Consider the following 22,749-nt stretch of genomic DNA (forward strand, 5'->3'; position numbering starts at 1 on the left):
CCTTACTCCGAGTGCCAGAATGCCGCTCAAATCTACCGAAAAGTAACCAGTGTAGGTATACGTTTTTTCCCCCAGGGCAAACTTGTACATTGGCCGCTTGAAATGGCAAAGCCTCATGAGTTAGAATGTGTGCTTGGTCTTGTCGCAGGCGAGTGGTGGCCGCACTTCGTCTGAGCACGTCTTTTCAAACGTTGCTGAGTTATTCCAGAATAGCTCATCTTTTGAGATGTCACCTGAGCAGGAGAAGGTTATAGGGCTTTTTGGTGTACAACGGTTTACGATCTACATTCCTTTCCCCTCCCCACAACTGATGCCCTGTGAGGTAGGCAGGGCTGAGAGAGTTCTGAGAGAAACTGTTCTTTCAAGAACAGCTCTGACAGAACGATGGCGTGCCCAAGGTCATCCAGCAGCTGCAAGTGGAGGAGTGGGGGAATCAAACCCCGTTCTCCCAGATTAGAGTCCACGCTCCTAACCACTACACCAAACTGGCTTTATTAGATTAATTTTCATGCACAGTCACGAAATGGTCTTACGCCTGGGTGTGAATGGCCTGATGAAGCTAAAGGAAAAGATTAATCAAATGGATTAGAATGGATTTTGTCCCCTTTTCACAATATTATATAAAGCCTAGACATCCAGCATTGATCTCATTTAGAGAATAGCTGGGATTAAAAAAACCCACAACAGCTACAGTTGGCACATCAGTTGCGTTATGATCAATTAGAGTTGCTTCCAAGTAAATGTGTGCAGGGTCAGGTTTTATGTGGCCGAGCTAATTCCACTAACTTAGTCTGCTTGGAAGGGCCTTGTAAATTGGGGATTTTCCATTCGTTCCGTCCAGCCGCCACAGAGAAAACTCCTGCTGCGTATTATCTATTAACAGCCACATCCCTTTTCTCCTAGGGCATTAAGCCTGCCAGTTTTAACAAGGTAACTGACCCGGAGGTGAAAGAGATCATTGAAGGATGCATTCGGCAAAACAAGTCCGCGAGGTGGGTAAGCCCGTTCCGTGCTTCCTGTTGCTTTGGGCACCGAAAATTAAGAGGGAGCCTTTGTGGGTTTTAATGGGGCCTTGTCTGTAACTGGCAACAAACGACCTGATTAAGCACAGCGTTCCTGCTTGGTGCAGCAGTTCTAAGCACCTGCATAAATCCTTTTGAAGTCGAAGGAAATTAAAAACCCGTACAATGTAAATCACATGGCTAAATTGGGATTTTTGTCTGGCTCGTTTCCAGAATGTTGTGGAGTCGGAAGAGATGTATGTGGAGGAAGAAAGAAGGCCCAGTGGTTTCAGGGTCAGGGGGCGTAGACCAGCGCAGAGAATTTAAGCTTCTGGTCAGGGGGCGTACACCAGCGCAGAGAATTTAAGCTTCTGGTTAGGGGTGCCAGCCACCAGGTGGGATCTCGGGATCCTCCCAAAAGGCAAATTCAGTCTTGGGTTGTATTAAAAGGGCCATAGCATCAAAATCGCAGGAGGTCATATCCCCTCTGTATACTGCCTTGGTCAGGCCACACCTGGAGTACTGTGTGCAGTTCTGGAGGCCTCACTTCAAAAAGGACGTGGGCAAAATCGAGAGGGTGCAGAAGAGAGCGACAAGGATGATCAGGGGTCTGGAGACTGAGCTCTACGAGGAAAGGCTAAAGGCCTTGGGAATGTTTAGTTTGGAGAAGAGGAGATTGAAGGGGGACATGATTGCTCTCTTTAAATACTTGAATGGCTGTCATTTGGAGGAGGGCAAGGAGCTGTTCCAGTTAGCAGCAGAGGACAGGAACTGAAGCAATGGGTGTAAATCACATGCAGATGTTTTTAATCTGTTTTAATGTTGTAAATTGTATTATATATTTTTGTTTGTTGATTGCACTCAGTGCCTTATGTGAGCCGCCCTGAGCCCGTTCGCGGGGAGGGCGGGGTATAAATACAATAAAATAAATAAATAAATAAAGGTATCGGCTGGATATGAGGAAAAACTTTTTCACAGTCAGAGTGGTTCAAAGGTGGGATCGGATGCCTGGGGAGGTGGTGGGCTCCCCTTCACTGGCAGCTTTCGAGAAGAGGAGGCTGGGCGAATATTTGTCAGAGATGCTTTAGGCTGGTCCTGCATTGGACAGGGGGTTGGACTGGATGGCCTGTGTGGCCCCTTCCAACTCTGGGATTCTATGAATTACAGCTCCAGTCTACAGAGACCAGTTCCCCTGGAGAAAATGGCTACTCTGGAGGGTGGACTCTATGGCCCTGCACCCCACTGAGGTCCCTCCATCTGCAAATCTCTAGGAGTTTCCCAGCTTGGGTCTGGCAACCCTACATCCCCCTCCAGTGGCCAGGGGGGACCTGGGCAACTCTTACTTCTGGTGTGCCTTTGAATACGGAATGAGTTTCGATCCCAAAAGTCCTATCCTTGTCTCATCAAGTGGTTTAGAGCAGAGATGAAGGATTTCATGGTTCTCTCTGTCGCTTTTCTAGAGCGACAGAAGGTGGGATTCTGCATTTCTTACTTTGTACTGGTAGTCTGCGCAAAGAGAGGGAGTGATTGAAACTGGAATTTTTGATTCTCTTCTCCGTTTTAGCCAGTAAGCAAGGTCTAAGGTAGGGGTCCCCAACCTCTTTGAGCCCGTAGGCACTTTTGAAATTCTAAGATAGGGTAGTAGGCAACGTTCCCTCTGAGCTGAGTTAGCGTGAGCCAGCTCACAGTTCTTTAGCCTCCGGCTCACACATTTTTGTCTTCGCTCAGGAAGGATGGCTCCGGAGCAAACTAATTTATGCAGTAGCCACATTGCTTGCTCACATCTTTAATGCCAGGAGCTCACGAAGTAGAATTTTTGCTCACAAGACTCCACAGCTTACAGGGAGCACTGTAGGCCAGCCACAAAATGGCGGCCCATGGGGGGGGTGGAGCCACAGACCCATAAATGCACGCAGAGGATGCCCAATTGCAGGGGAGAAGAGAGAGTAATTTAAACAAGTACACTGGGAAAGAGCAGTGAGTTGGAGAATAAAACCAACACTGTGGTGGCCAGTCAGAAGCCCTGCTGGGCATGAGCCCTACCTGGCCCCACCTACTTTCTAAAAGCACTTGGCATGCGCCAGGGAAGGTGTTGACACTGGCCATGGTGCCCGTGGACACTGTGTTGAGGGCCCCTGATCTAAGGGTAATTGATTTTTTTTGCTTCATTTTTAAAAATGCAAGTGTTTGCTTTATTTGTCCCGAAGGACTGCTGGATAGCAATGCTCCCTCTAATCTGTGGAGTCTTGTGAGCAAAAATTCTACTCTGTGAGCCGCCGGCATTAAAGCTGTGAGCGAGCGATTGGGCTACGGGATAAATTGGTTGGCTCTGGAGCCATCCTTCCCTGAGCTGAGACAAAAATGTGTGAGCTGCTGGAGGCTAAAAAAACTGTGAGCTAGCTCACACTAAGTCAGCTTAGAGGGAACACCGCTGGATAGAGACCATGCTATCTAAACCAGGGGTGGCCAAACTGCAGCTCGGGGGCCACATGTGGCTCTTTCACATCGTCTAGTTTAATGTTAATAAAAAGCAAATTTGCATATTTTCCAATAAAAAAAAACCATGTGTGTAATATTTGTTCGTGTCTCGCGGCTCTCAAACATCTGACGTTTATTCTGCGTGGCTCTTACGTTAAGCGAGTTTGGCCGCCCCTGACCTAAACAGATAACATCCAAGTGCTGCCATGTATAGTTAGATGTGAAATGCCTGGTCGTGGAGAGCCACTAGTGAAGCCTAGTATTTGCGGAAAGAGGAGTCCACCAGTTGTCAGCTGACCTTTGCTGCGGAGTTCCGAAGACTGTCTGTTAACGTCCCCTATTTTACTGTCAGGTTGTCCATCAAAGACCTCTTGAACCACGCCTTCTTTGCCGAGGACACCGGTCTCAGGGTGGAGCTGGCAGAAGAGGACGACGGGCTGGATGCCTCCTTGGCTTTGAGGCTGTGGGTAGAAGATCCCAAGAAGCTGAAAGGAAAGCACAAGGACAACGAAGCGATCGAGTTCAGTTTCAACCTGGAAACGGACGTCCCGGAGGAAGTAGCTTGCGAGATGGTGGGTATCGCCGTTATTTCCCTTGCTTCTTTCATTTTTTCCCCTTCATTCTTTTCCTTCATTGAGCCAGTTTGGTGTAGTGGTTAAGTGCGCGGACTCTAATCTGGGAGAACCGGGTTTGATTCCCCACTCCTCCACTTGCACCTGCTGGATGACCTTGGGCAGGCCATAGTTCTGTCAGAGCTGTCCTTGAAAAAGAGCATTTTCTGTCAGAGCTCTCTCAGCCCCGCCTACCTCACGGGGTGCCTGTTGTGGGGAGGGGAAGGGAAAGGAGTTTGTAAGCCGCCCTGAGACACCTTTGGGGAGTGAAGGGCAGGGTATAAATCCAATCTCCTCTTCTTCTTCTTTTACCTCACAGGGTGTCTGTTGCGGGGAGGGGAAGGGAAAGGAGTTTGTAAACCGTTCTAAGACACCTTCAGGTAGTGAAGGGCGGGGTATAAATCCAATCTCCTCTTCTTCTTCTTTTACCTCGCAGGGTGTCTGTTGTGGGGAGGGGAAGGGAAAGGAGTTTGTGAGCCGCTCTGAGACTCCCTTGGGTAGTGAAGGGCGGGGTATAAATCCAATCTCCTCCTCCTCCTCCTCCTGTTCTTCTTCTTCTTCCTCATTTCTAGCATGGGACTTCATCCTATATCGTTTTATATTTTCTCTCCTTTTTTGTCTGTGGAATAGTCATCCTCTTCCATTCTGGTCAACGTCAGATCTCAATATCTTCCCTTGTGTGAAACTTGGTCTCCTCTGCCTTGTGCTTGGTTTGCAACTAAAAATATTTTTGAAGGCCAATCCTGAAAAGAAATTAACTCAGATGAATTCACTCAGACTTTTGTCCCGAGGAAGCTAGAACGTTTGTTTTGACATACCTGTCTTCTCTGCACAAGGAGACTTGTGCGTGTGGAAGCATCCCGCGTGTCACCTAGTGTTAGCAGCTCTGGTCTGGGAAATTCCTGGTGATTTTGGGTAGTGGATCCTGGGGAGGGCGGGGCTTGGGGAGGGGAGGGACCTCAGCGGGGTCTAATGCCATAGAGTCCACCTTCCAAAGCAGCCATTTTCTGTAACCTGGAGATCAATTGTAATTCCGGGAGATCTCCGGTCACCAGCTAGAAGTTATACAAACCAATAAACAGAATAATCTGTCGCGCTGTACAAATCACACGAGAGACGACTGCCTTTCTTATACAGTTCTACTTACAACCAAAAGGAATACACATAACAAATAGTTTTGCCGCCGTGCATAAATGACAACTGCACCAGTTGAACGGTGACCCAATAGTCCTTGAAAGTACAAGTCTCTCTTCAGATTGAGGGGGTCACCGGCTCATGGTGCAAAGAAGAGTTTCCAGAAGAAAGCACGCAGTAGACGGCATGAGCTCAGGACTAGCTGCTGTGTGAACTAAAGGAGTGGTGACGGCACACCTAGGTTGCTTTGCCATTTCTTAGGTCTTCGTCAGGCCGTTTTTCTTTAGTGATAGAGCTCAACCTAGCTCTGGCAAGCTACTTGGAACATCCTTGTAGACTCTGTGTCATTTTGAATCTTGCCAGAGCTGGGTTGAGCTCCATCACTAAAGAAAAGCGGCCTGATGAAGCCCTAAGAAACGGCAAAGCAACCTAGGCGTGCCGTCGCCGCTCCTTTGGTTCGGACGACAGCTAGTCCTGAGCTCATGCCGTCTACTGCGTGCTTTCTTCTGGAAACTCTTCTTTGCACCATGAGCCGGTGACCACCTCAATCTGAAGAGAGACTTGTACTTTCAAGGACTATTGGGTCACCGTTCAGCTGGTGCAATTGTCATTTACGCTTGGTGGAAAAACTATTTGTCATGTCTATTAATTTTGGTTGCAAGTAGAACTGTAGAAGAAGACATTCGTGTCTCATGTGATTTGTACAGCATGACAGATTATTCTGTTTATTTGTATAACTGCATTAGCTGTATTTCCATTTTTGTGTGTTTGTTAACCAACTGGAAGTTGGCAACCCTAGTGGCACCATGTCCATGTAGTCTGAAGAAGTGAATTTGGTTCTACACGGGAACTCAGCATAGGAGGCTGCTGGCTGTGTTTCATCTTTTAATCGCAGTAGATTTGTTTTATTTAGCAAGGTCATGATTTTGAACTATGAGACGTGACGCTTAAAAGGTATCATACCGACTGAGAAGGGCCACAGGGTCTGATACAGACTAGTCCAGTTCTTATCCCTGATCTGGTGTCCTCCCAGAGGGAAAAGACAAGAATGTTTGGAAAAGCCGAAGGCAGCAGAAAAAAGAGGAAGACCCAACACGAGATGGGTTGACTCAATGAAGGAAGCCACAAAGGCCCTCAGTTTGCAAGACCTGAGCAAGGCCGTTAAGGAGAGGACATTTTGGAGGTCATTCATTCATAGGGTCGCCATAAGTCGGAAGCGACTTGACGGCACTTAATGCACATGCAGGTGTTTTCCCTGTGTGGCCTTGCATGAAGCTAGGAATCAGAGCCGACTGTTTTATGACTCGTTACAAGACATGGTTGGTAACCCAGGCCAAAACTGAAGGAGGTATTGGACGGTGGTGGAAAGTGCCGTCAAGTTACAACTGTCGTCAAGTCACAGCTGACTTATAGTGACCTGCTATAAGGCAAGAGACATTCAGGGGTGGCTTTCCTGTTGCCTGCCTCCGCATTATGACCCTGGTGTTTCTTGGTGGTCTCCCCATCCAAATACTACCCAGGGCCAACCCGGCTTAGCTTCTGAGATCTGACGAGATCGGGCTGGCCTTGGCTATTCGGGGTAGGGGGATGTTGTATAACTTTAGACAAATGGCTGTTAGGTGGAGCTGTAACTGGTTGACAAATCGCACCCAAGGAGTGCTTGTGAATGGTTCCTCATCTTCTTGGGGAGGAGTGACAAGTGGAATGCCTCAAGGATCTGACCTGGGACCTCAGGATAGGGATAGAGGGAATGCTTATTAAATTTGCATATGATATTAATTTGAGAGGGGTAGCAAATATGGTAGAAGACAGAGTTAGGATAGAGGATGATCTTGACAGGCTGCAAAACTGGGCTAAACAAATAAAGTGAATTTCAGTGGGGATAAATGTAAAGTTCTGCATTTAGGTAGGAAAAATCTAATGCATCATTACCAGTTGGGGGAGACTTGCCTTGGCAGTAGTATGTGCGAAAAGGATCTAGGGGTCTTAGTCGACCGTACACTGAACATGAGTCAGCAGTGTGATGTGGTTGCTAAAAAGGCAAATGCAATTTTGGCCTGTATCAACGGACGTATAGTGTCCAGATCACATGATGTGATCGTACCACTTTACTCTGCTCTGATTAGACGTCACCTAGAGTACTGTGTTCAGTTTTGGGCACCACAATTTATGAAGGATATAGATAAGCTGGGAACGTGTCCAGAGGAGGGCAACGAAGATGGTGAGGGGTCTGGAGACCAAGTCCTGTGAGGAAAGGTTGAAGGAGCTGGGTCTGTTTAGCCTGGAGAGGAGACAACTGAGAGGTGATATGATAACCATCTTCAAGTACTTGAAGGGCTGTCATCGAGAGGATGGTGTGGAGTTGCTTTCTGTTGCCCCAGAAGGTCGGACCAGAGCCAACAGATTGACGAAAGGCGGTCATAGAGAGGATCGTACAGAGTTGTTTTCTGTTGGACCAGACACCAGTGGTTGAATAAATCAGAAGAGTTTTCGGCTACACATCAGAAAGAACTTCCTGACAATCAGAGCAGTTCCTCAGGGGAACAGGCTTCCTCGGGAGGTGGTGGGCTCTCCTTCTTTGGAGGTTTTCAAGCAGAGGCTAGAAGGCCATCTGACAGCAATGTGGATTCTGTGAACTTGGGCAGATCATGAGAAGGGAGGGCAGGAAGGGTTGCCTCAGTGCTTCGTTCTCGTGGCCCTTTCTTACGCGCCCAGGGAAATGGTGCTTGCCACTTTGGGAGTCAGGAAGCCATTTTTCTCCAGGCCAGTTTGGCTGGAGATCTTGGAGGGTTTTTTTTGTCATCTTCTGGGCATGGAACAGGAGTCATTGCGGGTGTGGAGGGGGAGTTATTTGTGAATTTCCTGCCTTGTGCAGGGGGTTGGACTAGATGACCCTGGAGGTCCCTTCCAACTCTATGATTCTATGAAATCCCTTATTTCCATTCATGGCCCCGCTTCTTCTCCCATCCTTTGCCCAAATTATGTGTTCAAGCCATAGCCTCTTGACTCTGTCTCACTGTTGCTGCGGTTTTTGTTTTTATAAAGCATATTGGCTACCCAGCAAGCTGTCCAGGGACAGCTGATGGTTTTTGATATTGAAAGGAATCCCAGCAGTACATCTGCCTGCCTTTTTTCATTTGTACCGCAAGGGACTGCTGCTTAAGCACTGGCCAACACCCAGGCAGGAGGTCTCCTGATTCACTGCGTCAGGGTCCACGGTTCTGTATCTTACAAAACTGACCCCCTAGTTCTGTACTCTCTCTGGTGACTCCTCCCCACCCCACCCCACCCTGCCACCAATTCTTTGCTAGGTTGGGGTAGTGATTTTCCTGAACAGCTGTCAAGGCAGAACTACCCTTTGTGAGCTCCACTGAATGCTCTAGCTATGCCGGAATGTCTTGTCACGCAATCTGTGTCTTGTCTTGAAAACATAACCCCATGTCCTTTAGAAGGAAGTCTCATGAATACGTCTAGGCTGTAGCAGGGACCACTTGATACAAACTCCTTATCTCAAGTGGGACTTAAAGCATGATGGTTGTAGGGTTTATATTACCATTAAATGATCACCTCCTGACCGGCTAAAACAACATAATTCTATAACAGTTTGTTCTGAAACGACTAGGGGCATGCCAAAAGTGATGTAAAAGGAAGGAGATTCTTTTTTGGAAATCTTAGTTCACATCATAACGTTGGAATGGCTGCAAAGCTGGTAACTAGGATTATTTTTTTTAAAGAATTATATAAAGAAAAGGGAGAAAGGGAAAAGAGGGGAAGAAAGAAAAGTATAGAAATACACAAAATTCCAGTTTACTATTCTGCATGCATATCTTAGCATTACAATTTCACAACTATTTCGTCATAGTTATTCTACACTTAATCTTGTTTTCTCAGAACTTGAGCTTTAACCAGTCATAAAACGCCCTCCAGGGTCTCAGAAATTTTTCTTCCATTTTTCCTTTTAATATGTTTGTCGATTTGTCCATTTCGGCACATTCCATAATCTTTAATATCAACGCATGTAGCGTTGGAATCTTCAGTGTCCTCCATGCCATTGCAAATAAGATTCTGGCAGCTGTTGCAACATGTAAAATAAAGTATCTATGATTCTTATCTAACTCATCTGGTAAACAGTTTAACAAAAATATTTCTGGCTTAAACGGTATTGTGATATTCAAGACTGACTGTAAGTTTGTAACTAGGATTGACCATCCATTGTGTATGACCCCAATTAAGTAACCTACACTGAAAGTTTAGGGGTGTTTACATTCCAGGACAATCTCTCTCTGAGTGTCTGTTTGGTCATCTAGACCCAACCTTTTTGAGGCTATGGGCACCTTTGGAACTCTAAAATAGGATGGTGGGTGCAACCACAAAATGGCGGCCATGGGAGGTGGTATTTGTGAATTTCCTGCTTTGTGCAGGGGGTTGGACTAGATGACCCTGGAGGTCCCTTCCAACTCTGTGATTCTACGAAGGCAGAGCCACGGACTCATACATGCGCACAGAAGAAAGCCCAAGAGCAGTGGAGAAGAGGAGTAATTTAAACAAACACACGGGGAAAGAGGAATAAGTTGGAGAAAAAAACCAGCCCTGGGTGGCAGCTGCCACTGAAGAGACGTTATTTAAATCTGCTCAACTGATCAGATCTCCAGTGGCCGGTCAGAAGTCTGCTAGGCAAAAGCCTTACCTGGGCCCACCTGCTTTCTAAAAGTGCTCGGCAAGCCCTAGGAGAGGTGTTGACAGACACCGTTTTGGGGAACCTGATCTAGGCGAAAAGTCCAAGATTGGTTTGGTGTGTGGGCAATGCAAAGTCAGTGGTAATTGTTCCGATGTTGAGAGGGGTTGTGTGACTCAGTGGTAGATCGTCTGTTTGTCATGCAGAAGGTCCCAGGTTCAATCCCCGCCACCTCTAGTTAAGGATCAGGTGGTAGGTGATGGGAAAGACCTGTGCCTGAGGCCCCGGAGAGACACGGCCAGTCTGAGCAGACGGTACTGGCCTTGATGGACCCAAGGGTCTGATTCGGTTTAAGGCAGCCTCCTGTGCTTTCATGAGAGTGACTCACGAAAAGTATCCATAAACACAGAAGGATAGTGGTTTGGAAGAACAGGAGTGATTTTCAATAAGAACAGAAGAGAAGCCAATGTTGGATCCGGCCAAAGGCCCATCCAGTCCAACACTCTGGGTCACACTGTGGCCAGAAATACCAGGGGCCATCAGGAGGTCCACCAGTGGGGCCAGGACATTAGAAGCCCCCCCACTGTTGACCCCCCCCCCAAGCACCAAGAAGACAGAGCATCACTTGCCCCAGAGCCCCTATCTATACTTTGTGGCTAATAGCCACTGATGGACCTCTGCTCCATATGCTTATCTAATTCCCTTTTGAAGCCGTCCATGCTTGTAGCCACCACCACCACCTGTGGCAGTGAATTCTTTGAGTGAAGAAGGACTTTCTTTTGTCCGTTCTAACCCGACCGCTCAGCAATTTCACGAGTTCTTGTATTGTGACAAAGGGAGAAAACTACCTCTTTCTCAACCCATGCATGGTCTTATAAACCTCAATCACGTCGTCGTTTCTCCAAATTACAGAGCCCCGAGCGTTTTAACCTCTCTTCATAGCTGTACCACTTTTTTCCCCCTTCCGATGTCCAGGTGAAATCGGGATTCTTCCACGAAAGTGATTCTAAAGCCGTCGCGAAATCCATCAGAGACCGTGTCACCCTGATCAAGAAGATCCGGGAGCGGAGGCAGATGGGCTACCTGGAGGAAAGGAAAGATTCTCAAGGCAAGCTGCCAGCCGGTCTGCCGCTGCTCCAGCCGCAGGGCTCCTCGTTCACCACTCCCTGTCAGCCAAGCAAGATCGAATGTGAAGAAACGGAGGTCGATCAGCACGTTCGACAGCAGATCCTTCAGCAAATGCAGCACAGCTCCTCCCTCATAGGTAACAAGCAGTCGAGTCCTGTTTCCAAATCCTGTGCTGAAATAAGTTTATTCAGGGTAAATCTGAGTATCATCCTGTTCAGCCAGACACCCAGCAGGTGTTTTGGCTCACGGCTCAGTTATTTGCTTGTTTAGCGGAAGGTGATCGGCATGTAAAACTGTGATTTATTTCTGTGGCCGTTGCCCCTGGCTTACTTGTTAGCCATTATCATATTAATTACAGGGTGCTATAAATCATGCTAGTCCTCTACGGGAATAATTTACTTTGTGCTAAGGTTCTCTGTGAACATACATGGAAGTATAGCAGATCTGGTCAAAGAGGTTTTCCAGTGATCAGCGTACCGTTTCCTTTGCTACTCGAAGGATAGCGGCACTAGGGGTGGGGCCCACTTTTATAGCCTTATATTCACTAGGGGCAAGAGATATTATGGACACTGAGACAGCTGGATTCGAGTCCAGTAACATCGGGTTGAGCCAGTTTGGTATAGTGGTTAAGTGCAGGCGGACTCTAATCTTGGAGAACCGGGTTTGATTCCCCACTCCTCCACTCGCACCTGCTGGATGACCTTGGGTGAGCCATAGGTAAGTGGTGGCAGCCGTTCTGCCGCCGGCCCCGCTTCCCGTGGCAGCCATTTTGTGGTGGTGTCCACTGCAATGCATAAGAATTCCAAAGGTGCCCACAAGTTCAAAAAGGACAGGGGATCCCTGGTTTATGTGCCTAAGCAAGTGGTGGGAGGAAGGAAGGGCCTCTGCTGCTAGATCTTGACACCCTCTGCTTCCCTGCCTTCCGTGCCGACACAGCTGACAGCTCGTCCGAGAGAGGAGTGGGGTCAGTCATACTGTCCGACGCCTCCAGCCAACACAGCCTGACTTTCTCCTCGGAGCAGATGACGGGCCCCCAGCAAGCCTCCAACCTCTCGCAAGCCGAGAACAGCGCGCCGGGACAAATCTACGCACCCCAGCAAATGGTGGGGCATTATCAGCCAATGCCGGGGGTAAGGGGCCCGTCGCTTTTAAAAATACGAAGCCCGGTGATGTAGCTACGCCGTTGTCTTTTTTCACAGATAATGTCGGTATTTCAGTACGTGTTGTTACGACCAGTGCTCCCTCTAAGCTGTGGAGTCTTGTGGGCAAAAATTCTACTTTGTGAGCTGCTGGCATTAAAGTTATGAGCGAGCAATTTGGCCACTGCATAAATTACTTTGCTCTGGAGCCGTCCCTTCCTGAGCTAAGGCAAAAATGTGTGAGCTGGAGGCTAAAAGACTGTGAGCTCGCTCACACTAACTCAGCTTAGAGGGAACCCTGGTTACGACTGTATCAATCCCAGAGATGAAATAACAAGTGAGCCATTGTTTAATCAGAATTTATATTTTAGCATGTTCAGATATTACTTTAGAAATATAGATGTGGGAAATTTTTTGAAAAATTATATGAGTTATGAAAATAGCCTAACTCCAAACTGCGAAGAACAGAAGATAAGATTTGAACCAAATGTCTCCAACATGGCGCCTATAAGCACCATGGTGCCTGCTGGCATCTTTCCTGATGCCCACCAAGTGATTTTGGAAAGTGGCCCAGGCCGGCAAGGCTTCTGATCAGCCATTGGAGATTTGATGGGCTGTGCCGATTTTTAAAATGTTGCTTGGGCAGCAGCTGCCGCCACAGCAAAAGAGTGTGATTAAAAGCGAGCTGGCAGCCATTTTGTGGCTGCACCCACTGTGTCAGAATTCCAAAACTGGCCACATGTGGGAAACGTTTGGGGACCCCTGGCTTATGCTGTCTTTATAGATTTCTATATATATATATTTATAGATTTCTGCGGTGGCTCAAGTGGTTAAGACGCTGAACTGCAGGCTGTGGAAGGTCGGTAGTTCAGCAGTCCGAGACCCGAGTGTGCCGCATGACGGAGTGAGCTCCCGTCTCTAGTTCCAGCTCCTGCCAACCTAGCAGTTTGAAAGCAAGAAATTGCAAGTAGATAAATAGGTACTGCTTCGGTGGGAAGGTAACAGCATTCCGTGCGCCTTGGTGTTTAGTCATGCCGGCCACATGACCACGGAAACGTCTTCGGACAGCGCTGGCTCTTTGGCTTTGAAACGGAGATGAGCACCGCAACCCTAGAGTCGGATTCGACTGGCTTTCGAGCAAGGGAACCTTCACCTTTACCTTTATAGATTTCTAAGAGTTTGATTTTGTTCTTTTCTTAAAAACCTAAACATTTTTTAAAGCCTAGGGACTGGTTAGTATAGAGGCTAAGAGAAAGAACTGCGAATCATCAAGTTCTCAGCCTGCCTTACAAACTTTTGGTAAGGATTAACAAGGCAATGCAAATGGAGTGCTGTAAAGGGCCAACAGCTCATTTGACTCCTTCATAGTAAACATTGATAAAGGTAAAAGGTAAAGGTCTCCTTTGCTCGAAAGCCAGTCGAATCCGACTCTAGGGTTGCGGTGCTCATCTCCGTTTCCAAGCCGAAGAGCCAGCGCTGTCCGAACACGTTTCCGTGGTCATGTGGCCGGCATGACTAAACACCGAGGCGCACGGAACGCTGTTCCCTTCTCACCGAAGCGGTACCTATTTATCTACTTGCAATTCTTGCTTTCAAACGGCTAGGTTGGCAGGAGCCGGGGCCAGAGACAGGAGCTCACTCGAGTCTTGAACAGCCGAGCAGCTCAGCGACTTAACCTCTGAGCCACCACGGCCCCAAGCATTGCTAGGAATGTGCAATGGATGTACTGGGGCACTTCCATACTGTTGAACGGTTGGGTTCTTCAATAATGAATACCATAACTATGCTTATGAGCATATCTTTGATTAGGCAATCTGCAATAGAGAAGGTGTCTTAGGAGAATTTAAACAGGGCAGATGAGACTGGGAGCACTGGAGCACAGGCGAGCACATTTTGTTTCTGAGAGCAACTTTTTTTTTAACTGTTCTTCCAGCAGATTCAGCAGCAGCCAACAAACGCGACCCACCCCAATGTGTTGCCGCTAGTCCAGAACCAGCCTCCGGCTCTCCCTACCCACACCTTGGCTCCACCTGCAGCTTGCCAGGCTCAGGTCTCCCCTGTCGCCGTTCAGCAGCTTGCACCGCGAATGGTAAGGACCTCCATGTTTTGCAGTGACTGAAAGGACCCCACATGGATTTAAGCCATTGAGCCATGTTCCCACGGGTAACTGCACGAGGACAGTTTCGTAGGAAATCCTTCTTGTAGTCCAGCTGAAGAGAAGAAGAAGAAGAGATTGGATTTATACCCCCCGCCCTTCACTACCCAAAGGTGTCTCAGAGCGGCTTACGAACTCCTCTCCCTTCCCCTCCCCACAACAGACACCCTGGGACTGAGGTAGGTGGGGCTGAGAGAGCTCTTGACAGAAACTGCTCTTTTTCAAGAGTCAGCTGTGTCAGAACTATGGCTTCCCCAAGGTCATCCAGCAGCTGCGAATGGAGGAGTGGGGAATCAAACCCGGTTCTCCCAGATTAGAGCCCGCGCACTTAACCACGACACCAAACTGACTCTCCTTTTTTAAAAAGTCTGTCTGGAGTAGGCCTGCACTTCGAGGGAGATAAGCAGGCAAGCGAGTGAACATCTGACTGCCGTGGCCCTTCAGTCGCTCACCTGCCCAGGGAAATCAGTTGGTTCCAGCGGTGGTGCCAAGTTGCATCAATGCAGGTTGCTTACCCACCTACTTGCTCACCTCTTTTGGGGCAGTGGTGGCCATCAGATTATTTGGAGGTACCTCTGCTGCCGAGAGGTAGAAGGGCAGTCTGTCAGTCAAGCAGCCGCTGCTCCCCTAGGAACCACTGCAACTTGTTGTTCCAGGTGGGCAGCAGGACATAGGAGCAGCCAGCAGTGTCACTTGCCCGCTTGCTTTTATTTCCAGGCAGCGGCCGCCGCTCCTTCCTGCTGTAGCTGCACAGGTAGGCCAGTGTTCTTTTGGAACAGAGGAAAGGAGGACCGAAGTTGGCAGTGGGCCAGTTCCTGGGGCCCCGGCCGCTGCCCAAAAGTACAGTTGCTGATGTGACCCCTGACAAGCGGAGATACTTTGTGCACAAAGACTGATTGTGCAGGAAGGACTTTGTGGAAATTGTTATGAGCACTGTTGATGGAGCTTAGACACGGTGCAGTTGTCGAACGAGGTGTTCTGATATGGGTTTTGATAGGGCAAAGTGGCCGTCCAGCTCTGAACGATAAACCTGTTTGTTACGAGCTCTGTTTTCAGTTGACCGAGACACGTGGTAGGCTAGAAGAGGAAAAGAACAGATCAGTGCCAGAGCTGTGCAGGAAAAAGAATGATTCTGGGATCAAATAACTTTTTGTTTTATCAGTATCTGCTCGTGAAATGTGCAGTTTTTGAGGGAAGAAACTCCTGGACGAGCCGCCTGAGAAGTTGGTGGTTCAAGGCAATGCTGTGTTAATAGTAGTCACCTGCTTGCCAGGAGGTAATCTTGGGAGGGTTTTTTCTGAGTTCATCTTGGGTCTCTGTGTTTCTCAGGACGACAGCATCTGCCGCAGCAAGAAGCTGCATTGAAACCCTGCCAGCTGCAGCCGATAGGTTGGACCGATGCAACCTATGCCAGTCTAATGCTGGTAAACGATTCCAAGGCTATTTCAAGAAAGTGTTTTTGGCAAGGATAGAGAGAACGGCCCTTGTTGGCTGGGAAGGATGAGCTGAGTTTAAATGTAGTCTGCATCAAGAGCGGGTCTCTATGTGTAAGAACAGAAAGGGATTTTGCTCCAACTGCAATTATTCAGAGGATCTTGAGCTCTGTGATATAGAAGAAGAAGAGGAGGAAGACGAAGAGGAAGAAGAAGAGGAGGAGATTGGATTTATACCTCACCCTTCAGTCAGAGTTTCAGAGCGGCTTATAAACTCCTTCCCCTCCCCACAACAGACACCCTGTGAGCAGTGTTCCCTCTAAGCTGAGTTAGTGTGAGCTAGCTCACAGTTTTTTAGCCTCCGGCTCACACATTTTTGCCTTCACTCAGGAAGGATGGCTCCAGAACAAACTAATTTATGCAGTAGCCAAATCTCTCGCTCACAACTTTGATTTATGCAGTAGCCAAATCACTCGCTCACAACTTTGGTGCCAGGAGCTCACAAAGTAGAAGTTTTGCTCACAAGACTCCACAGCTTAGAGGGAGCATTGCCTGTGAGGTAGGTGGGGCTGAGAGAGCTCTCTCGAGAACTGCTCCTGAGAGAATGGCTCTGAGAGAACTTCCCTCACAGCATTCGCTCCTGGAAAGGACAGAGGGCTAATGTAATATATAACTCCCCTCTGAGGGCCAAGCTGCACATTACTCACAAATGCCTGTTAACTATAGCGCAGTGTCCCTCTCCCCAAGATACCAACCAAGTTTCAAGAAGTTACTTTTTCCCCACTATAGAGAACAATGGAGGGGATGGGGCAACCTGTTTGGGGGCCTGTAGAATTGGTACCCTGGTTCAATGTTCTTGACATTTGGTGGGTATCTTGGGGAGAGGCTCCAGCAGGCTACCCTGTGAGTTTGGAGCCTCCCTCAAACCCCCTCTCCTCCAGCCCCCAGAATATACCCTATGTTTTCACCATTGACTTCAATGGCCCATAGGATATAATGGGGCCGAATTGCCGCCGAAATTCGGCGGCAATTCGGCAGCAAGCCGATTCAGATCAGAGAATCTGAACCGACCCGCAGCAGCCCGAAAGGGGCCCGAATGGGCCATTTTTGGGGGTGCATTCAGTTCAGACAAACCGAATGCACATCCCTAGAATACATATGCTGATCTGCTGATTCCAGATGAGCTGTGTTATCAGCACAAGCTGATTTACCGAAGGAGCAAGAAGACCGTACCCCTTTCATGAGGAGGCCTGAGGGAAGCCTACACTGGGAAGAGCAACGTCTACTGTCCATAAAAGCAGAACGTGTTTCAGGGACCGAAAGCACAGTAACCTGCTGGCTCATCTTCATGCCACAGACTTCCAAAGGATATACAATCAGCTGTGTTTCCTGTAAGCTGAGTTAGTGTGAGCTAGCCTCCGGGTCACGCATTTTCATCTCAGCTCAGGAAAGGATGGCGCCAGACCAAACTAATTTACTAAATCGCTCACTCACAAATACCAGTAGCTCACAAACTAGAATCTTTGCTCACAAGACTCCAGAGCTTAGAGGGAGCATTGGCTACCAGGGGTAACCACTGGCAAGCTAGGCAGGTGATGGTAAACCTGGATCTCAGCACAAAGCATGTTCCATCAACGGCTGGGATTGTTTGCACCGAGGAACCTGCTGAGAGAGAGAGACCAAGAAAGAAAGAGAGAGAGAGAGAGACCAGTGGAGGATAATGGCAACTTCTCCCACTGGGTGGGTTTGATGAAGAACTACATCCTTGGCTGGGACAGTTTGCAGAAGAACAACATTATCACCATCATCCAGCCAGGTTTCATTTGGACATGGCAGATCAATAGATCCCGTTACCTTCTTATTGCACAATTTAGTGGTGGTGGGGGGTCCCCACCACTAAATCGTGCAATAAGAAGATAACGGGAGTATTGCAGCCGCATCACTTGCATACTCACAACCTGGTCCGTGTATCATTCCCGGCCTGGGTCCTAGGAGATAAGGCGGGATAGAAATGTTATAAATAATTCAGTCGAAGTAGGGGTTATTCTGAGACCCCACCACCAATGCTCCCTCTAAGCTGTGGAGTCTTCCGAGCAAAAATTCTACTTTGTGAGCTACTGGCATTAAAGTTGTGAGCGAGCGATTTGGCTTCTGCATAAATTAGTTTGCTCTGGAGCCATCCCTTCCTGAGCTAAGACAAAAATGTGTGAGCTAGAGGCTAAAAAACCCTGTGAGCTAGCTCACACTAACTCAGTTTAGAGGGAGCACTGGCTGTCACTCAATTCTAGGCCAGTCATCATCTCACCTCTAGGTGCAAGGGGCAGTCACAGCCAGGCACATTGAGCCCATGAGGATAGCAGTTCCGAAAGGTTAAAGCGCTTAGGGCTCTTTAGCTTGGAGAAACGACGACTGAGGGGTGACATGATTGAGGTTTATAAGATTATTCATGGGATAGAGCAGGTCGAGAAGGAAGTACTTTTCTCCCTTTCTCACAATACAAGAACTCGTGGGCATTCAATGAAATAGGGACTCTGGGGCAAGTGATGCTCTGTCTTCTTGGTGCTTGGGGGGGGTCAACAGTGGGAGGGCTTCTAATGTCCTGGCCCCACTGGTGGACCTCCTGATGGCACTGGTATTTCTGGCCACTGTGTGAGTGTTGGTCTGGATGGGCCTTTGGCCTGATCCAACATTGGCGTCTCTTATGTTCTTATGAAACCAAGAACAGGGGAGGGAAGAAGATGCCAAAAGCTCATCACCCTCCCTTGTTGGTGGCCAAGTGGTGCCTGCCAATAACCAGCTACTGATGGTTGTCATTGGAAGCTGTCAGTAAGGTGGCAACCTGGAAGTCAGTTCACACATATATTGGACACCACCGGATAGCTGCATAGTCTTCGGCTGATGCTACCTGTGGGAGAACAGCTGAGATTTTTCCGAATTTTCCCTGTCTCATTGGATGTGCTGCTTTTTGACATCCCGCGAGTCAGTATTTCTCCATGGCAGAAGCACTGGAAGGAAGAAAAAGCGTCACTTGCTGGGAATGTGTCTTCTCAAATGTTCCAGGGTGGACCTGTCTACCCACCTATCTCCCTTTCCCCAAACAAAAGGCTGGTTTAGAATACAGCACAAAACAAAAGGGGTCACAGATATCCACAGGGAAAACAACACACAAGCAAACCCTGTGATATGAACAACAGGGTACTCATAATGTTGGACTATGCGGACTTTTTTTACAATATTGTATAAGTGAGAATGTTGGACAAATTGTTGCAATTTTGTAAAGTTTTAGAAAAGCAATGTAAATCTTATAAATGTTGTTCATATCACAGGGTTTGCTTGTGTGTTGTTTTTCCTGTGGTTTAGAATACAAGCATGATAGAAAATAAAGAATTGGTTTTGGGTGCGCTAATATGGCTATGTAGGCAGGTTAATTCAAGTCCAGTGGGATGTTAACTCTTTCCTATCAAGTACTTCTCTAGTTGTCACCGATGAGTGACAGATTTTTAGCCTGAGCTCCACAGTGAAAAAAGGGTGCACATTTGGTTTTCTGAGTAGCTCTGGAAAAGCCCCTCTACTTGGTATTTTTTTAGCAGACCCTCTGCATATTACCAGGAAGAGATACATACCAAGAATCACCATTTCCCCTTCCTTGGAGCCCCTGAGAATGAACATTCACAGTGTGGCGATTTTTCTATCTCCTCTATTAGTCTGACCTTTCCTTGGTCCTGCTTAGACCACAGCCGAGAGAAATGCGAGTTGCCAACTACTGGACCCCCTGCCGAAAGAACGCTGAATTGCTCCTTGCTCCCAGAAATAACGTATGGCTACGGCAATTATTTTCTGCTGCCAGGGGTTCCAGGATTTTACAGGCAATATCTGCGGAATGTTTTCCTGCTATGTTGTATGAGAAGATATTTTTTTTCTTTTTGTATGTGTGGGACTGAAATTTCTTAAAATAAGATATTGTTGCAAAGGTGATCTGTCTTAACCTGAATATTTTTTTCCCCCCTCAGCCTCCAGATCCACAAGTATCCTACGGCATGGAGGGACAGACTTTGGATGGATCTATCATGGGAGTCCCTCAGCAGATCTTGGCCGTCACCTCCCCTCAGACCATACCTGCTCCACAAACAATGAACCAGCCCATGCCACCTAACAAGCAGTTGGACTCAGCCGCTCAAGTGGGGGGTCAGGTGTCAGCTGCCACAGGATCAGTGGAAGTGGAGCACGTGTCCACCAGTTTTGTGCCTGTCAGTCATTCACCTGTGCTACAGGGGAAGTCCTCGGTTCAGTTTATCAACAGTATTCAGAACTTAGCCCAGGGTCTCCCAAACACCTCGGCTGCACAGCCAGTCCCACAGGGAGTCACGTCCATGCAACAGCCTCAGCAAGGTCTCCAGCAAGCAGCCTCTACACAGCAACCCCAGCAAGTTCCCGAGCAGGTGGCGTCCACGCAACAGGCGGCTCAGCAGGTGATTTCCGCACAACAAATCCCCCAACAGGTGACATCCGCGCAGCAAGTCCCACAGCAAGTGACATCCACGCCGCAGGTTCTCCAGCAGATTCCTGTGCAGCTGGCATCCATGCAGCCAGTGGTGTCTGCACAGCAGCAACAGCAGGTGCCCTCCATGCAGCAGGGGCCTCAGCAGGTGTCCTCCATGCAGCAGCCCCTGCAAGTTCCACAGCAGGTGGTGCCCACACAGCCATCTCAACACATTTCCCAGCAAGTGCCATCCTTACAGCAGTCCCAGCAGGCGGCGCTGCAGCAAGCCCAGCAGCAAGCCCAACAGGTGGCGTCCCTGCAGCAACCCCAACAGGCTCCCCAGCAGATGGCGTCTCTGCAGCAACCCCAACAGGGGGTGTCTCTGCAGCAACCCCAACAGGTCCCCCAGCAGATGTCATCTTTGCAGCAACCCCAGCAGGCTCCCCAGCAGATGGCGTCTCTGCAGCAACCCCAACAGGGGGTGTCTCTGCAGCAACCCCAACAGGCTCCCCAACAGATGGCGTCTCTCCAGCAACCCCAACAGGTTCCCCAACAGATGGCGTCTCTGCAGCAACCCCAACAGGCTCCCCAACAGATGTCATCTTTGCAGCAACCCCAACAGGCTCCCCAGCAGATGGCGTCACTGCAGCAACCCCAACAGGTTCCCCAACAGGGGGTGTCTCTGCAGCAACCCCAACAGGTCCCCCAGCAGATGGCGTCTTTGCAGCAACCCCAACAGGCTCCCCAGCAGATGGCGTCACTGCAGCAACCCCAACAGGGGGTGTCTCTGCAGCAACCCCAGCAGGTTCCCCAGCAGGTGGCGTCCCTGCAGCAACCCCAGCAGGTTCCCCAGCAGGTGGCGTCCCTGCAGCAACCCCAGCAGGTTCCCCAGCAGGTGGCGTCCCTGCAGCAACCCCAGCAGGTTCCCCAGCAGGTGGCGTCCCTGCAGCAACCCCAGCAGGTTCCCCAGCAGGTGGCGTCCCTGCAGCAACCCCAGCAGGTTCCCCAGCAGGTGGCGTCCCTGCAGCAACCCCAGCAGGTTCCCCAGCAGGTGGCGTCCCTGCAGCAACCCCAGCAGGTTCCCCAGCAGGTGGCGTCCCTGCAGCAACCCCAGCAGGTTCCCCAGCAGGTGGCGTCCCTGCAGCAACCCCAGCAGGTTCCCCAGCAGGTGGCGTCCCTGCAGCAACCCCAGCAGGTTCCCCAGCAGGTGGCGTCCCTGCAGCAACCCCAGCAGGTTCCCCAGCAGGTGGCGTCCCTGCAGCAACCCCAGCAGGTTCCCCAGCAGGTGGCGTCCCTGCAGCAACCCCAGCAGGTTCCCCAGCAGGTGGCGTCCCTGCAGCAACCCCAGCAGGTTCCCCAGCAGATGACATCTCTGCAGCAACCCCAACAAGTTCCCCAACAGATGGCATCCCTGCAGCAGCCCCAACAGGTTCCGCAGCAGATGGTGTCCCTGCAGCAACCCCAACAGGTGGTGTCCCTACAGCAGAACCAGCAGGTTCCCCTGCAGCAACTTCAACAGGTTCCCCAGCAGATGGCGTCGTTGCAGCAACCCCAGCAAGTTCCCCAGCAGGTGGCGTCCCTGCAGCAACCCCAGCAGATGGCATCCCTGCAGCAACCCCAGCAGATGGCGTCCCTGCAGCAACCCCAGCAGATGGCGTCCCTGCAGCAGCAACAGGTTCCCCAGCAGATGGCGTCCCTGCAGCAACCCCAGCAGGTGATGTCCCTGCAGCAACCCCAACAAGTGGCATCTCTGCAGCAACCTCAACAGGTTCCCCAGCAGGTGGCGTCCCTGCAGCAACCCCAGCAGATGGTATCTTTGCAGCAACAACAGGTTCCCCAGCAGATGGTGTCCCTGCAGCAAACCCAACAGGTTCCCCAGCAGGTGGCGTCCCTGCAGCAACCCCAACAGGTGATGTCTTTTCAGCAACCACAACAGATGCCCCAGCAGATGGCGTCCCTGCAGCAACCCCAGCAGGCCATGTCTTTGCAGCAACCCCAACAGGTTCCCCAGCAGATGGTGTCCCTGCAGCAACCCCAGCAAATTCCCCAGCAGGTGGCATCCCTGCAGCAACCCCCACAGGTTCCCCAGCAGGTGGCCTCCATGCAGCACGCCCAACAGGTTCCTCAGCAGGTGGCGACCTTGCAGCAGCCTGAACAGGTTCTCCAGCAGGTGGCATCAGTTCAACAGCCACCTCAGGGGGCAGTCATGCAGCAGTCTGCACAAGTTGCCCAGCAGGTCGGTTCCTTGCAGCAGGATCCCCAGCAGATGGCTTCCATCCAGCATCCCCAGCAAGCAGTGTCTGCGCATCAGATCTCTACCGTGCCGCCTTCTCAGCAGATGGCACCAGCGCAGCCAAGCCAGCCGTATCAAGGGTTGCCTGTCGATTCTTTGGTGCAGGCTTCTCTGGCCCAGCAAGAGCAGCAGGCGATTCACCAGTCAGCAGATCAACATACGTGTGCAATGCAACAGATGTTGTACCACCTTCCTCTGCAGCAACAGAAGCAGGAACAGTTT

The 22,749-nt window shown here is 49.6% G+C and overlaps 1 protein-coding gene across 1 annotated transcript in view; it reads left to right on the plus strand.

Annotated features, from left to right (window-relative positions):
• Positions 1 to 22,749, plus strand: part of WNK3 (WNK lysine deficient protein kinase 3) — a 91,365-nt gene that overhangs the window by 23,389 nt on the left and 45,227 nt on the right. The window contains exons 5-10 of the mRNA XM_015422950.1: positions 1 to 51; positions 904 to 992; positions 3,832 to 4,051; positions 10,875 to 11,170; positions 11,971 to 12,157; positions 14,103 to 14,236. Coding sequence (XP_015278436.1) covers positions 1 to 51; positions 904 to 992; positions 3,832 to 4,051; positions 10,875 to 11,170; positions 11,971 to 12,157; positions 14,103 to 14,236 — 977 coding nt within the window. The remainder of the gene's footprint in view (positions 52 to 903; positions 993 to 3,831; positions 4,052 to 10,874; positions 11,171 to 11,970; positions 12,158 to 14,102; positions 14,237 to 22,749) is intronic.

The sequence above is a fragment of the Gekko japonicus genome, unplaced genomic scaffold (genome assembly GCF_001447785.1).
Source record: "Gekko japonicus isolate JY-2015 unplaced genomic scaffold, Gekko_japonicus_V1.1 scaffold1327, whole genome shotgun sequence".
In the NCBI taxonomy this organism is placed as follows: Eukaryota; Metazoa; Chordata; class Lepidosauria; order Squamata; family Gekkonidae; genus Gekko; species Gekko japonicus.